The sequence below is a fragment of the Gadus chalcogrammus genome, chromosome 1, assembly GCF_026213295.1.
Source record: "Gadus chalcogrammus isolate NIFS_2021 chromosome 1, NIFS_Gcha_1.0, whole genome shotgun sequence".
Lineage (NCBI taxonomy): Eukaryota > Metazoa > Chordata > Actinopteri > Gadiformes > Gadidae > Gadus > Gadus chalcogrammus.
The window spans coordinates 5974612-5991580 of NC_079412.1; the positions used below are offsets into that span (position 1 = coordinate 5974612).

The window sequence follows — 16969 nt, forward strand, 5'->3', positions numbered from 1 at the left end:
ACCCTTTGTCTCAATAAAAATTGTAAGTGACTCATATTAGAAAACACAGCATACAAAGGAAATGGAGAACAAAGGCAATAACAAGTTCTCAGTAATCCTGGCAACGTCCATATGACAATAGTATAGGTGTGGCACACAGTATAAATATGAACAACATCTAAATGCTTTCAACAATGTACAAGACAATACAATAAAAAGATTCTTAAATCGTAAAACGTTATATGCTCAAATTTCAGAGGCTGTAGGTGGGATACAGAATGACCTGGGTACAACACAGACACACAGACACACGCACACACCTCCTGTTCTGAATGGACCAACCGGGAGGTGACTCCGGTGGTGTAGATGCTGCCGCTGGCGTCCTCGTGGATCTTGATGTTGGACTTCCTACAGCGGCTGTCCAGGTCCTTGGAGCTGTCAAACAGGTCCAGGATGTCCTCGTTGTACAACTGCAGGGGCAAAGCATCGAAGGCTGGGTAACCAGGGAGTGCATATGAACTCGATTCTTTGAAATAGATAATACATACAACATCTCAATACAAGCTGGGTAATTAACTAGAGAGTGTATGTTGAATAGATACTGGGATTCTATAAAAAATATAAAAGATAAAAATAAACAACAAATGACACAAATTTCAAAAGTCAACCAAGGGTTGGCCAAGGTTAACTCTATATAGTTTATTTATATACACAATGACACATCTGTTTCATGAAAGACGTTTTTTTCTGAATGCATACTATAGCCCGCCTGTGACAAGAGGAGTTTGTTTATACTTGTACACAAAACACCTTAACCGTCAGCGCCACAATGCTGGAGGTAGAGCTCAGAGGTCAGAGGTCAGCTGACGGCTACCCCACAACAAACACAAACACACGCACTGACGGGCAAATGTGCATGCACACACAAACACACACACACACATTTTCACATAATCATCTATCTAGCATCGTTATTGATTTATGCAGTTATGTTTGAGTTGAATCTTGCTGCACAATATAGACATAAGTAGATAAATAAGCCACACTAATGTAGATGTACACAAAGACAGATATACACAGACACATATACACAAACACACACACACACACACACCTCTGTTCTCCATCAACACAGATGACCTGACCCATGACCTGATAGCAGGCTCACAAATGACAACAGATAAGCCATCAGACTCAACATCCAGGGAGCGGAGAGAAGGTGCATAATGACTTTACACACTGGAAAGTCGAGGTCGTCTGGGAGTTTAGCAAACACAAACACAAACATTAACACAAATTAGAAACATATATTAGCTACCCTGGCCAGTGGCTACTATTACCCAACGACCCCTGCTTCTGTGTTTTTAATATCCTGATGTCTCCATCTTCGTGGCCAATCCATCTCATCAGCCCATTAGCTGATGGTAATAATGTCAGACTTAATGGCCGGCATGAATCAAGAGCCACAAAGAACCGGAGCGCTTGTCATCACTCTGTCATTTCCTGTTTGGAGATGTAGGGGAGAGGGGGGGGGGGGGGGGGGGGTCCTTGGCTGCCATGTTTCATGTAGCATCTGGTTATCATTGAAATGGCTGCACTGTAGGGTCGTTCCCTCCTCCTATGTGGCCGTATGGGTAGTTACGGCTTGGACACAAGTACCCTACCTTTCTATCAAGGGGAGTGTACGTAGAGCTTGGAAATCTTGATCAAGGACGACTGTGGAGATTAAGGTTCAAGCCCGTAACCTTTCAGCTCAAAGTTGATGCATGTGTGTGTACGTGTGTGTGTGTTGATGCCCTAGCCCTTGTGAGTGCAAGTAAGCGCAAATCATAATAGAAAACACAACCCGTCACATGTGCCGTCCAGGTCTAGATAGTCTGTGTGTGTGCGTGGGTGTGTGTCAGTCTCTCTCTCTCAACATGTGTGAGCACCATTACCTCCAGGAACTGGGCGCTGACTTTAAAGTCTGGCGGCTGGACGCCGGCCTGCTGTGCCTCGGCGCGCCGGCTTTGGATCCCCTCAAACAGATGGTGCACCGCGCGGGGGATGATGCCCTGCTCCTCCTCGCTCACGCTCAGGTCGAAGCCCGTGCCCATGCTGTACGTCTTGCCCGAGCCCGTCTAGCACGCCATGGATACATAGACACAGGTTAACGCAGAGACGAGAGCACACACACACACACACACACACACACACACACACACACACACACACACACACACACACACACACACACACACACACACACACACACACACACACACACACACACACACACACACACACACACACACAAAGCCAGTGTCCAGCTGAGGCATCTGAGGGAAACCTGTGTTTTGAGTGAAAAGATGCGCTTCTAATGCAAATCAAAAGGCAAACGTCCAATTGCTGCAAAGACATTTGCAACATTTTCCACTTAGTGTATCACACATGCATTTATACAGTGTCTATATTTATCCACGACCATGAGATATTTTACATCCCCAAAAGGGACTTTGGTGGGGGGGGTCAGTGGATATTTACTCATCATCAATGCACAACTTATCCCGTGCCATCCCGGAGGAGCTTACCTGTCCGTAGGCGAAGACTGTGGCGTGGTAGCCGTCGAAGCAGCCCTCGATCAGCTTGTGCACGCAGGCGTGGTAGAGCTGCTCCTGCTGGGAGTCGATGTCGAACACGTAGTCGTAGGTGAAGGCCTTGTCCTTCCCTAGCAGCACCTGGGGCTCCCCGGGCGTGACCAGCGTGCACACGTGGCAACCCTCGATCTTCTCCTTGGCCATCTGGGGGCGGATCCTGGGCAGAGTGGAGGGAGGATGGAGGGGAACGTGGTTATGGATCGTTTTGTTGTTTGTAGCCTAGCCTACTATGAGGTATTTTAGTTCCTTTATTTCCTTACTTGTATATGTATTGTGTTTACAATTTTCTTACAATTCTTGGTTCGTCTCCCTACATATACACAAATTCAAACCACTACTGATAACGTTGCTTTTCAATCTCCCCCTGAAAACGTCACATTAACATGACATTACTTTACATTTAGTTTATTTAGCGGCTGCTTATATTCAAAGCAACATTAACAGTTGAGGATGAGAACAATCACGGTGATTTTTTTAAGTGCTTCATGACGAGTAGTTATAGAAATCAGAAACGTGATTCTTAGAACCAGAAAAACACACAAATGCTCCCTAACAAGTTTTGGATGTGGGACAATGGAATGCAGACGGCTGCTCGGCCAGACAAACCTGCTCAAAAGGTCAAATTGGCACAGAGTAGACGTCATGATGGGAGGATGGAAGACCACCCTCTGACACCAACATAAACGTCAGGAGGGTCGAGCCACACGTGATACTAATCTTACACGGACAGGATAGTCGAAAGGATTGTTAAGGAATCAATGTATATATTGAATAAGGTGTATAGAGAAGAATGATTACAAACAAAAGCCACTAATGGACAAACACTTCACCTTGAGCTGTTGGCATTGCAAGTTCCTTTTGGATGAATAAAGATGTGTCTTTATCATATCTTAAATTAGCCCCGTCTAACCAGGTGCCCTAAAGAGGCACTGTTCTGATGGGTCTTTGAACTGACAGAATGGGGCCGAGATTAATAATAATCCTCAATTTAATAATTTAATGAAACAAGTCTGTCAGCAGCAGAGGAGACACGATTTCACATGATTGACGCAATACGATTCCCAGAATATGTTTCTTATATGATTGTTTAATTAATCTAAATATGGGGGAACTTTTTGACTGAAGTAAGTGTGAAAGTGAGCAAAGAAATGAATAGGTTCTGTTGTGCCCCAACTTGGTTCTGAGGCAAGACCAACAATGTATAAATGTGTGCGCAGTGGGAAGATAATTACTTTAGGCTGTGTGTTAAGACCTAAACGCCACACACACACGCACGCAGAGGCTCACGCTCGCACATAAACAAACAGAGCCCTGAAGCCTAAACCCAAGGGGGCCTGGGTACCCTCCCACACAGCGAGACCACACCAGTGGGAGACTGCAACAAAGGAACACACATAAAACACACACACACTTAGAAACACACACACACACACACACACACACACACACACACACACACACACACACACACACACACACTCTCACCACACATATAAAGTAACTTCTGTGTAAAACACAAACTGTACACATACTGTACTACTCAGAGCCTCCTACCTTCATTCCATAAGGTTCCTTCATGCATACATTAACAACCACGCCCACCATCTCCCCCTATCTGAGTCTCCCTCTCTTTATCTTGACCTCCCCCTCCCTCTCTCCCCCTCTCCATTTATCACTGTCCCTCTCGCTCATTCTCTTTTTAACTCTTACACACACACACACACACACACACACACACACACACACACACACACACACACACACACACACACACACACACACACACACACACACACACACACACACACACACACACACACACACACACACACAAAATCCTGCTGACATAGTTGTGTTGTGACCCTCGGCAGGCTGTGCTCCTTCACCAGGACGAACGTTAGAAACTCTCTTAGTAATAACACTCAATAGAATGGGAATACTCAATACAGTTTGGGAATGCTCAATACCCTGTGAGGTGGTGGTGGTGTATATGTTTTGTTGTGTTGATGCAGATGCAGATAAAATATGATGATGCTAATATGAATGGCTAAGACTGGCCTTTCCTAGAATACACCAATAGAATATCTAATATGACAAAAATGATAATTTGCCCGTTAATGGGATTGGGATTATTCATTGCAATTAACAAATTATTGGTTCAATTAGAGTTTAAACAGTTGTAATTTAATTACTGGTACAAAGTCTAATTTGTTTATGTTTTTATCATAAAATAAAGTATGCAATTAAATGCAACCTTTCACATGAAGTTAATTTATTGCACTTAATATGCAATTAATGGTGCAGCATTACATACAAACGTTTGATATGAACGAAGGCAAAAAAGAAAAATTTAAAGGAGAAGACTTACGATGAGAAGTAGAGAAAAAACTGAGCAATAGAACAGAGACATTATGTCTGCTTAATACTGGATGAAAGCCAATTTATATTTCTGTGACACACACACTCACTCACACTCACACACACACGCACACTCACACAGGTCACCAGAGAGTGAGAAAAATTAACTGAACTGCATATAATCAATGGACAATTCTTCTGATAATCGTTGCCTTTATAGTAGCTGCACCAACAAAAGAGGCACCATAGAATGTATCACATGCACTAATTAAACACAGAACATTTTGCCGCTAAAACTATCCGATTACACTGAAATAAAATAAAATATATAAGGGTGACACAACAGACGAAAACCTAGAGCACAAGATCAAGAAAGAGATACAGAGAAAGACAAACAGAGGAAAGGAACATAGAGCGAGACAGAAAAGAAACAGAGAAAGAGAAGAGAGAAGTGCAGAGAGACTGAGAAAGGATTCCTTTATCTCATTTTCATCTATGCACACTAATAGGAAAATGTACTAAAGTACCCTGGAGTCCAATCTCAACCCACCCGCCTCACAGGGACACGCGCACACACACAATAAACCGGTCTCATTCCGCTTTTAAACATAACATGTACTGCTGCATTCAGGCCAACAACACCTCCACACACACAGAAACAGTTGGAACTGTTCATTAGGCTACCCCTATCCTGCCAAACATACAAGCAGTACAATTCTGAAACTCATTAAAAGTCAGCTCTGAGGGCCTGGCTTATTAGGAGGATTATCAAACCAAATAGTGTTCATTAGGAGAAGCTTCCTCTCTCTCTCACACACACACACACACACACACACACACACACACACACACACACACACACACACACACACACACACACACACACACACACACACACACACACACACACACACACACACACACACACGCCTATACTCAAAGGGTGAAAAGTGTGAATTGTAACTGGTAACTTTTTTGGTACATTTGACCTACCTTCCCTCCTACAATGTTTCGTAACAACAACAACAACAACAACAAAAATGAAGCTAACGGCAAGCTACAAAGATTCAACCAACAAGTCAGAGCAGTTGGCATCAGCAGACATCATCAAAGACAACCTTTGATCCTAAATGAGACATGTGTTTGCTGATATCGAACATTCATGAGTCATGACTGCTAAAAACACAACCACCAGCTAGATAACCCACTTATTTTTTTGAATGGCTTTTGTCATTCTTGGCCTACTTTCTCTATACAACTATTATCTATTGAGCCATCTAGCAGAGGCACTTAATCCTAAGGGCCTTACTGTAGGCATTTTTACACTGCCAAGATGGTACGGTTGCGGCTTATAAAGAACATTAACCCCGCCACTCTCACTTCAAGTATCTACTCCTCCCGCATCCCTGACATCCACAATCTATCCATCCCTGATGATCGGTTTCTCATTAAAACACTGGACTCCATAATATTCTTAGTTCTCTTGCTCTGTTAAAAAACAGATCGGTTTCTTTCTCTGTCTCCACCACTTGGTCCACCCCCGACTAGGGTTGCAGCGGTATACGGTATTACTGGTGTTACCGGTGTTGAGGCCAACACCGAACACTCGGTGTCGCACACCGGCAACACCAAGTTTTTTTTTTGTAATAAAAAACAAATTCAGTAAAAATGAATAATGTAATTATAATTAAGAAAATTAAAATGCGTAGAATAGGCCACACTTCTGCTCTGTGCGGGAGAATTGGCGGGCCGAGAATTGACACGCTTCCTTACAAGACCGGTAACCATAGCAACGCCGGTAAACAAACCCCGAGAAGCCTAATCCCTACGTGAGCTCCCCGCGCTACGGCCACCCGGAGGCGCACAGAGCTTTGGGGCGTGATGTTATGATATATAAAATTATATTATACTATTATATATAGAACGTTATAAGACGCCGAGAATTGGCGCGCTGCCAGCCGCTGTCACTGAGTGTGAGAGGAGAGTTGACGGAGAAGATGGCGGTTGACCTATAGTTTCAAAGTTAATACCGTTTATACTCGGTAATACCGGTGTTGACACGAGCGTATTACTCGGTGTGAAAATGTCCACACCGCGGCAACCCTACCCCCGACCTTTGTCTCATAAAAGCCAAAGGTCGGCAACTTCAACGACTTCATAAAATAACTGATCTCACTCTTTACAAAGAAACGAACAATAACCATATCTTACATTTTAAGGACTTCATTGCCAGCAGTGAGGGAGGTGGAGCACTACCAATTAGATCTGGTGGGGCTACCCTCTATGCACAGTCTTAGCTCTGGTACCGTTCTCCTGGATAGGGGTTGGACTCTATTCTCCTCCAGAGATGCCCAGGCTGTGAGGCGCCGGGTGTGTGTGGGGATACTCATGATCCCTGGCTGAGCGCCGTGGTGTAGGGGTTTACCCCGGTGGACTAGAGGGTCGCCTCCCTACGCTTAAGGGTGGTGGGGGGAAAACTCTGAAAGGTGTTTGTGTGTATGAACCGAATGGCAGTTCAGAGTACCCGTCCTTCTTGGAGACCCTGAATGGAGTCCTGTATGGGGCTCCAGCAGGGGTCTCCATAGTTCTGCCGGGAGAATTCAACGCCATGGTGGGCAACGATGGAGACACCTGGAGAGGCGTGGTGGGGAGGAACGGCCTCCCTGATCTAAACCAGAGCGGTCGTCTGTTGTTAGGCTTCTGTGCTAGCCATGGATGTTCAATAACAAACACCATGTTCAAATATAAGGATGCCCCTAAGTGTACCTGGTACCAGTCCGACCTGAGGACGCATGTTTTGGACACTCGGTTGAAGAGATGGGCGGAACTGTCCACCGACCACCATCTGGTGGTGAGTTGGATCAGGGAATGGGGGAAGACTCTGGGCGGACCTGGTAAGCCCAAACGGGAAGGGCGGGTGAATTGGGGACGCCTGGAGGAGGCCCCCCGCCCCCCCGTCGTGGTGGGGAGGGGTTGCAGTTCAGTGGTCTGAGGATCTCATCACTGCCTTTTGCAGATGATGTGGTCCTGATGGCATCACCGGCCTGCGACCTTCAGCACACACTGGATTGGCTCTCAGCCGAGTGTGAGGCGGCTGGGATGAGGATCAGCACCGCTAAATGGGAGGCCATGACTCTCAGCAGGAAACCGGTGGATTGCGTACTCCGGGTATGAAATGAATCCTTAGCGGAGTGGAGGAGTTCAAGTGCCTCGGGGTCTTGTTCGAGAGTGAGGGTACGATGGAACGGGGGATAGGATGAGAAGCCTAGCCATTGGATTAGAGCTGCTGCTCCTCTGCCTAGAAAGGAGTCAGTTGAGGGGGTTCATCTGGTGAGGATGCCCACTGGACGCCTCCCTCGGGAGGTGTTCCAGGCATGACCAGTGGGGAGGGGACCTCGGGGTAGACCCACGACTAGGTGGAGAGATTTTATCTCCACACCGGCATGGGAACTCCTCGGGATCCCCCCGTCAGAGCTGGTCACTGTGGCCCGGGAAAGGAGAAGTCTGGGGCCCCCCGCTGGACCTGCTGCCACCGCGACCCGACCCCGGACAACCGGATTGACGATGAGGATGAGGATGACGAGGCATTGCCAGAACTAAAACCTACTATGACTCCAGCATAATCACTGCCAATAAAAGGAAACTCCAAGTCACTGTTCTCCCTACTTAACAATACCACCAAACCCCCGGACTCTCTCCCCCCTCAGCTGTACACAACCTCCTTCTGCAGCTCCATTATGTCCTTTTTCCCTTCAAAAAGCAAGAACATCCATCACCATCACCTTGGATGAATCCCTCGACTCAGCATCTCACTCTCTCACTCTCCTCCTTCCAGCTCCCCCCTCTCTCAGAAATCACAGAAGTCATCCTGAGATCGAAGCCATCCTCTTGTCAACTGGACCCCCTTCCCACACAACTTCTGAAAGCCTGCATCCGTTCTCCTCATTTCTGCCACCATTGTCACTCCTCTCTCACCACTGGAACTATCCCTACATCCTTCAAAACTGCTGGCATTAACCCAATTTTGAAAAGAAATGGCACCAACCCCTCCAACCTCAGTCCTATCTCCAATCCTCCCTTCATCTCTAAGATCCTTGAAGAAAACTGCTCCCCAACTCCATTCTCACCCATCCCACACTAACCAGTATGAACCGTTCCGGTCCGGTTTCCGCCCACTCCATAGCACTGAAACAGCATAAGATTACCAACGACCTCCCAATGGTTCTGGACCCCTCACCGTCCTCATCCTCCTCGACAGCCTTAGATACCCTCTGTCCCACCATCCTCCTCAACAGGCTATCTTCCGTACGGATCACACACACTGGTTCACATCTTACCTCTCTGGCCGCACTCAGTTCATTCAACTCAAGTCCTTTATTCCACCCCCTCCTTCAGCGCTTCCCCAGGGCTCTGGCTCTCCCATTGGTACCAAATCCACCTTATCCAAAGCTTTTCCCTCACTATTGATAACTCCTCCATCACAACCTCCCCCCAGGTTAAGGGTCTGGGTGTCATCCTTGACAGCACACTGTCCTTTCAATGCCACATCAATAACGTAACCCGGTCTGCGTACTTACAGCTATGAGTGCCCCTATGGTATGAATAAAGTACTGATCTAATCTAACTAATCTAATCAAATATAATATAACCCCAAACATACACACTACCATATCATGAAAGAGAAACACAAAATATTGCCACACATGAACCAGAGCAATAAAAAACAATTACTTTAAACTCTCTTGCTGCTTGTATCATTTTGGCATTTGTACGCTTGAGCCCTCAACCCTAAAGATAACCAAGGCTCCAAGAACCAAGAGATAAACACGCTTTTCACCAGTAATAGCCACGACTCCCTTCGGCTCTCAGAATCAGAAGGCCCTGTTTCCTTGGAAACTGCACACACTGCACACAGTGTCTCCAACTACTGTGAATAAATGTGTGTGCTTGCGTGTGTGCGTGCGTGCTTGCGTGTGTGCGTGCGTGCGTGCGACGTGCGTGCATGTGTGCATGCTCAAAACTTCAACAAAATAACAACTTATTTATGCAAATATACAATAATCTTTGATTTCAACCCAATAACTTGGGGCACTTTCCGGCTGGCTACCACATGACAAACCAGAATAGAGACCATGATATTGTGGAAAGTCACCAGTGAACTCACGCTACCAACAACTGCCCCCTGCTCTGCTGCCAACACTGCCTTTTGTGTGTGTGTGTGTGTGTGTGTGTGTGTGTGTGTGTGTGTGTGTGTGTGTGTGTGTGTGTGTGTGTGTGTGTGTGTGTGTGTATTAGTGATTGACTGATACATCGGCCGATTGGGCCACCATACTCATACACATGAGTTTATGTCAATGGGACTGTCAAAAAAGAAGTTGACTACCACTGTTCTCGGGGCACATTTCACAAAGTCACTCGTCATTGTGTTTTTCCCTGGGCTTGTGTGGCACCTCACAATTCAATTCAATTTGATTCTTTGGGTCTTGATTCAATATCAATTTGATTCGATTTGATATCCAATTGCTTCGATATCGATTCAATAATGAGTTATTGTCATAGGTGGAGAATGTTAATGTTATATTGCTTTTATCCACAAAAACAGCCCCTCCCTACTTGTTTTGTGCACAGGCCTCTAGGTACATACAATCTAAATGCTTTTCCTACTGATCAATGCTAGTCTACTGTGGTATCTTCTTTGGTGGTAGATTAGAGGACCTCAGCTGGGTGCTAAAAGAACACTCACCCCCTGAAAGGAAGTGCCCCTCTGTTTACAATGTGTGACCTACACATTTGAAACACCTTGACATTTGTATAAAAATTCAAAAGAGAACCAGATTGCCAAGCTGAGTTTACATTTGAACAGGCAAAACAACGTGACACATGATAACTTTGTGTAAAAACAGTCCTATGAGAGAGAGAGATAGATAGATAGATAGATAGATAGATAGATAGATAGATAGATAGATAGATAGATAGATAGATAGATAGATAGATAGATAGATAGATAGATAGATAGATAGATAGATAGATAGATAGATAGATAGATAGATAGATAGATAGAGAGAGAGAGAGAGAGAGAGAGAGAGAGAATCATGAAATATAACAGGTTTATGTCCTAAATGCATAGAAAAGTAAGAATGAAAAAAGAAATAAAGAATGAAAAAAACAAGCAAGGGAAAGAACCAAAGAAGGAACAAAAGAACCAAACAATACAAGAATCACAGGCATTGCAGAGGGAATTATGTCCTCATTCATAATGGATTACTGTATGTAATGCAACAGAAGCTGGTTTTAGAGAGGAGCTCTGGGAATATCTGTGTCCATTGACTGATACAGAAGAGTTCATTCAGGGTCAGCCTCAGAAGGAGGGCTGGGTGTACCACAGTATGGAAGGTCACAAGAAAAATATCCTGCATCTTTTTATTTATTTTTTATACGAGTTTTGTACAACACAAGACATTCGTATCATGTCTTGGATGTCATTACAGTCTAATGCTCATTTCAGGAATATTGGCAATGTTTACCCCTCAAAAGAATAGTTTCCTTCAATAATGAATCACCTTCTTTCGCAAAAAGGAATAACTTTCAAAATGGGCCTATAGAGCTAGACTTCTCATGAAAGAAAAAAAAAGACACGTGGCAGCTTATTAAGCTCCACAGTCAGCATTCTGCCCATTTAATCAGTGATTAAATCCCCATTGATTTCCTCCAACAACAGCTAGCAGAGAGAGATTTGGTGGATAAAACCATCCCTCCAGGGCCCATCCATCTGCTGTCTCCTACGTCTCAATCCTGTCCACGTCGGCAATCCAACTTCCCCTGTCTGCACGGAGCAGTCAGGGCCTTTGTGTACCAGAAAGGTGTTGTTGTGAAGGCTGAATAACGGCCACACAACCTCGCAAAACACAGACCTGGGCCTGCTCAGTTTACCACAGGGCCGTTCGAACCAACTACAGCTGGTCTGCTGCTGCACTGTCCCCAATCTACCAGCCCTGGCCCGGCATCACAGCAGGCAAGCAGGCTGCACGCCAAGTAGCACACACACTCTCTCTCTCTCTCTCACAAACAAATAGTGTCTCTCTCTCACACACAAACAAACAGTCCCTCTCTCTCTCTCTCTCTCTCTCTCTCTCTCTCTCTCTCTCTCTCTCTCTCTCTCTCTCTCTCTCTCTCTCTCTCTCTCTCTCTCTCTCTCTCTCTCTCTCTCTCTCTCTCAAGAACAAACAGTCCTACAGTTGCTCTATAAAATTCCTCGCAGGAGGCAAAGGACAACCCATGGACACGTTGCCTGCAGTCCAGACACTCTGGTTGTTGAGGTAGACCGCAGGTTAATTGTGTGCTGAGCAGGTTTCATTGTACTGCGCTACCACGGCTTTCATGAAAGGAGAATCCATAAATTCGCTATCGATACATGTGATATTATATATAGGGTAACCGGTTACAATAAGCATACTGTGGCAACCCCACGCCGGCGGCCATGGAGGAAACTTGTCAACGCTCTGAACAGCGCCCTCTCCAAGGACAAGTAGTCGAAGGGAGATACATCCCCTTCACCACGGCTGTAACCGCCCACCAATCAAGCAGGCACAGACGATCATGGGGATTGAGACCACCTGGGGGAAGGCGGCGGCAGAGGGGTATTGAAGGCCGAGCACACGGCAGTCAAGGGAGAGAGACGCAGAGGCGAGGCCGACATGCTTTCGCCCTAACGTGTGGAATACTTTCCCCTAGGAATAGCTCAAGGACGCCGGGAGCAACGTTCGCGCCGGACACCAAGACGGGCCAGGCCGGAGATCCCCCACCCCTTGTCCCCATAGTGGAAGTTGCCTTAGTTAATTTATGATTTTCCTTATTCCCCTGAGCGGTCCTGAAATAAAAACCCTCGTTCCGACACCGGGCTTGAGCGTCCTTTATTGGGCCATCGACCACTGGGGTTGCCACAGTACACATAAACCATTAATTGAGTTAAGTTAACGCAGTAATGAGCATTAACTAAAACTTAATTTACAGCAAACTATTGATCTTATTTTTAATCAATAATGGTGTTCATGTATACGACTGGTGTTCCTGTTTACTAATGGGTTTCACGTCAAAGGTGTTATAATGCTTTTTGTATTTTCCCCATCTTTGAGTGTTGTTTTTCATCCATATATGTGATCTGCTAAGATACAAAGCCCAACATTCATGACAGGTGGAGTTACTCTCCCATGGAAACAACCTCTCCTGAACCGCCAAAAAACTGCTTGTTTGCTTTTAGCATTTACTTCCGTGATTTCGTTATGCCAAGAAATCTCGGAAGAGCAGAAGTGCTCCTTTGTATGGACTTCCAGTGTAAAAACTGAATGAAGAATGGATGGTTCATTCATGATCACAGCCTGTAAGTATACTTCATTAGTTGTGGATCTGATCGGTTCAAAACAAACAGGCTAGCTGCTGCCTTGTGTTCAAGTGCAGAGTGGTTGGTTGGAGCTGAGCTGCACAGCCTTGCATAGTATTTGCTTCATATTACTGAGAACCGGACTTCTGCTGTACTGCCGAGGAATGGTGGTAAAAATGAATTGTGTCTATAATCGCCTTCTTTGGTAAGTCCATGCAAAGGGGACATGGCGCCACAGCTAACCAAATTCCACCGGCCGCCGCTGTCAACACCTTTGTTTGGGGGCATGGCTAAGCAGCCGAGAGGCGGGACCTCTGCACTTACCTGACAATCTGACCTCCGATTGCCACAGAGGTAAATGCTGAATGCAGATGTGCCATTTCACAGTCCCTCCAGAAAAAAGCTATTTTGTGTTATGTTATTTTGTGATTGTTGCGGCCAAAAATCCTTGATTATGCGCCACGTTTTATTAAAAAAATTAATGAAATATGCGGCATAGTTATGCAATTTTATTCAATGAAATTGCGGGAACTTGCAAAAATTGCGGGAACTGGCAAAAAAATGCGGGAACTGCTAAATTATATGTGACTTTTTTGCAACGAAAATGCGGGGATTATGAAATCATGCAAGCCCCGCATATTTTGCGTGGAAATCTGCAATTTATGCGGTGAAAGTGCCGAATATTTGAAAAAAAGCGTCCCCCGCATGAATATGCAGACTTTGGCTGATAATGCGTTGAAGTATGCAATCGCATTATAGCGTTTTTCTGGAGGGACTGGTTTCAGGCTGTTAATGAGGGCGTTTTTCAGTGGGTGCAGGTAGTTCCCCCCCTGTCTAGGACATTGATTTTTTAGCTTAGCACACCTAAAACACCTAAAGCATGGATAAAATGGTAGACAATACATATACACTACAGCAAAGGGAAAAATCGGAAAAGCATAATATGACCACTTTAAACACAGATCAAGAGCTCCGTGGCTGGTCTGGTGTGTGACCCGCTTTACAATGAAGCTCTGCCGTAACAGAGTCAGACTCCAAACAAGAGTGGATTCGAGAGCCAGCCACTGACTTCACATAGCACATGATCAGAAAGCTTGGCTTCTTGAAGCGTAATTCGAAAAAAACATGTGTTTTTCCAAATGAGACCATTTTAGTAAGCTCTATTAGGCAGAGGCCAATCTCTTTCCACCCAAAAATGCAATTGTTCCCGAGGTTCACAGCTGGGGCTGTTTGTAATACAATAATATTGTGTTGGTGTGTTTGTATATGTGTTATCATTAGTATCTGCAGTGAAGTAGTCTTCTAGGGTGTTTTCCCAAAAGTCCCTCTGCAGTCGAGGGGGCAGTCGGAAGCCCACACACTGTCCTCCCGGATCAGGAAACTCCTTGCATATCCAGAGTACCACACAAGACGGGATGACACCCTGACAGTCCCTGCTAAGGTGCTCCAGCTGGTTGTTAAATCCGCGGGCACATTACAATGGAATTATGTTCACAATAAGCGATTCAATTAATGGAATTGTTGTTTGATCGATTTTTTTTATCTTATTGATTTTCCGATTCTGTTCAAATGATATCAAAAATAATGTACCTTGCCATTGTCTGAAATTCGTTTTATGTTGTGTACATGTTCTCTTAATTCAGAGCACTGTTTTTGCAGAACATAATAAAACACACACACACACACACACACACACACACACACACACACACACACACACACACACACACACACACACACACACACACACACACACACACACACACACACACACACACACACAAAACTGTCAACTGCCTATTAGATGCTATGGAGTTTACACGAGACTGCGCTAAATAGCTTGACCCAGCCCTGGACCGACAGCCTGAGGTGGTGACCACCGGCCGACAGGAGAGGAACCGACAGAGGAAGGGGGACCTGTGTGACTGGTTCTGGTTGAGTTATCTCTTGACATGTAAACTAACACCCAAGCCGCAGAAGGCAAGAAAAGGTAGTTACAATTTTGGTTTGTTTAAGAGGACTACCCATTTCAGGGCAGGGTTCAGTGACTATGATCTGTAATCCATTGTACTTGTGTTTTGTGTCCCATGTCCTAGTATCTTTGGTTTGTGTAGGAGTGTATGGATATCCATGTCCCGTGACAAACACACAGTACTTCAAGAATACAGATAACACAGAGGGAACAAAGAGGGCATGAGGCTGGGAGGGGAAGGGCACTAAAGATCTCCCATTTCTAGCCTTTCCGCCAACAAAGCAGCGAGACATGGGACTGGGTCAGCAGCACAGAGGGATGAGAGGGTTAGGCATCCCGCCCACCACACCATAATGAAATACATTACCCAGAGGGCCACGGGGGGAGGAGACAGGGGCATTCAGAGACCATGACAAAAACCCCAATCTTTAACAATAACGCATCATCGATTGGGGTTTTGTTATTGCTCAACGTATCACACAGCTTTTTAACGATATAAAAAATGGGTCTGTATCATAATAAAAATAAATGAAAATAAAGAAGACAAATAACAATAAACTAATACAATATCATAAAATAAACATAATATCATATAACATAAGAATATAAAATAAGAGCATATAATAATCTGTGAAGAGCTCAGCGAGGAGGTGCCTTGGTGAAGTGTGCTGGGCACTCTAGAAGTCATAAGAACCTCATTACTGTCCAATTACATCCTGGTTATCTAAAGGAGCTCACTGCTGGCGAGACACAACTCAGTCCGCACCACCGAAGCTGATTCTAGGTCACCCCTCCCCCCCCTCCCCTCTGTTCCCCTACTTTAACCCCTCTGCCTTTCCCTGTCTCCTTTGTCTGGGGTCCCACAGGGACAGTGATGGATGAATGGACATTTATGTATAATACAGTTTTAAGGCGTTTTAACTGGCCAGGGCTACAAAGATGCAAGGTGGCTACTGGGCCACCTTGCATCTGCGTTCATCTTTTTTGCTGACTAAACCAATGAATTATTAAGGTTTCTGCTCTTTTCAAATAGGTTTTGCTGGTATCTAAGCATCTATCGCCCCCATAAAAAGACAATATTTGGAGAAGAGCAAAAGCAAACAGTATTACAAGTAAAACCACACATGATTGGCTCTCTTAAACACAAACATGCTGACAAACATGATTCTTCACACTTCAGCTTTGCGGGGCTGGCATCTATTGATTTATCAGTAGCAGATGAGACCTCACCAGACATCCACCCACACTCATCTCTTCACGCCTGACTAATAAACATACACGCCATGACAGTGTGTGTGTGTGTGTGTGTGTGTGTGTGTGTGTGTGTGTGTGTGTGTGTGTGTGTGTGTGTGTGTGTGTGTGTGTGCGCGCGCGCGTGTGTCCAGCTGGGTGCCAGCTTTTTATATTAATATATAGGTAACAGGTGAACCAATAGATAAACACACACAGTTGTCAACGAGAACTTAAAAAAGGTTAGATTATAATCAAACACAAAGGAACAGCTACAGTTACCTTAGCCAGACACTCAAATGCACACAGCAGGTCTGCTGCGCTATAGCGTGATCAAGGTTTAGCCTTCACATTTCTTCTACATAGACGCTATGACTGGGCTGGACTGACAGACACCCTAGGGGAGTAGGCTAGGTT

At 45.2% G+C, this 16969-nt stretch overlaps 1 protein-coding gene across 5 annotated transcripts in view; it reads right to left on the reverse strand.

Annotated features, from left to right (window-relative positions):
• Positions 1–16969, reverse strand: part of kif21b (kinesin family member 21B) — a 63987-nt gene that overhangs the window by 39653 nt on the left and 7365 nt on the right. For all 5 annotated transcript variants that reach the window (XM_056582125.1, XM_056582293.1, XM_056582210.1 and 2 more), the window contains 3 exons: positions 2550–2772; positions 1917–2099; positions 300–449 (listed from right to left, as the gene is read on the reverse strand). In XM_056582125.1, coding sequence (XP_056438100.1) covers positions 300–449; positions 1917–2099; positions 2550–2772 — 556 coding nt within the window. The remainder of the gene's footprint in view (positions 1–299; positions 450–1916; positions 2100–2549; positions 2773–16969) is intronic.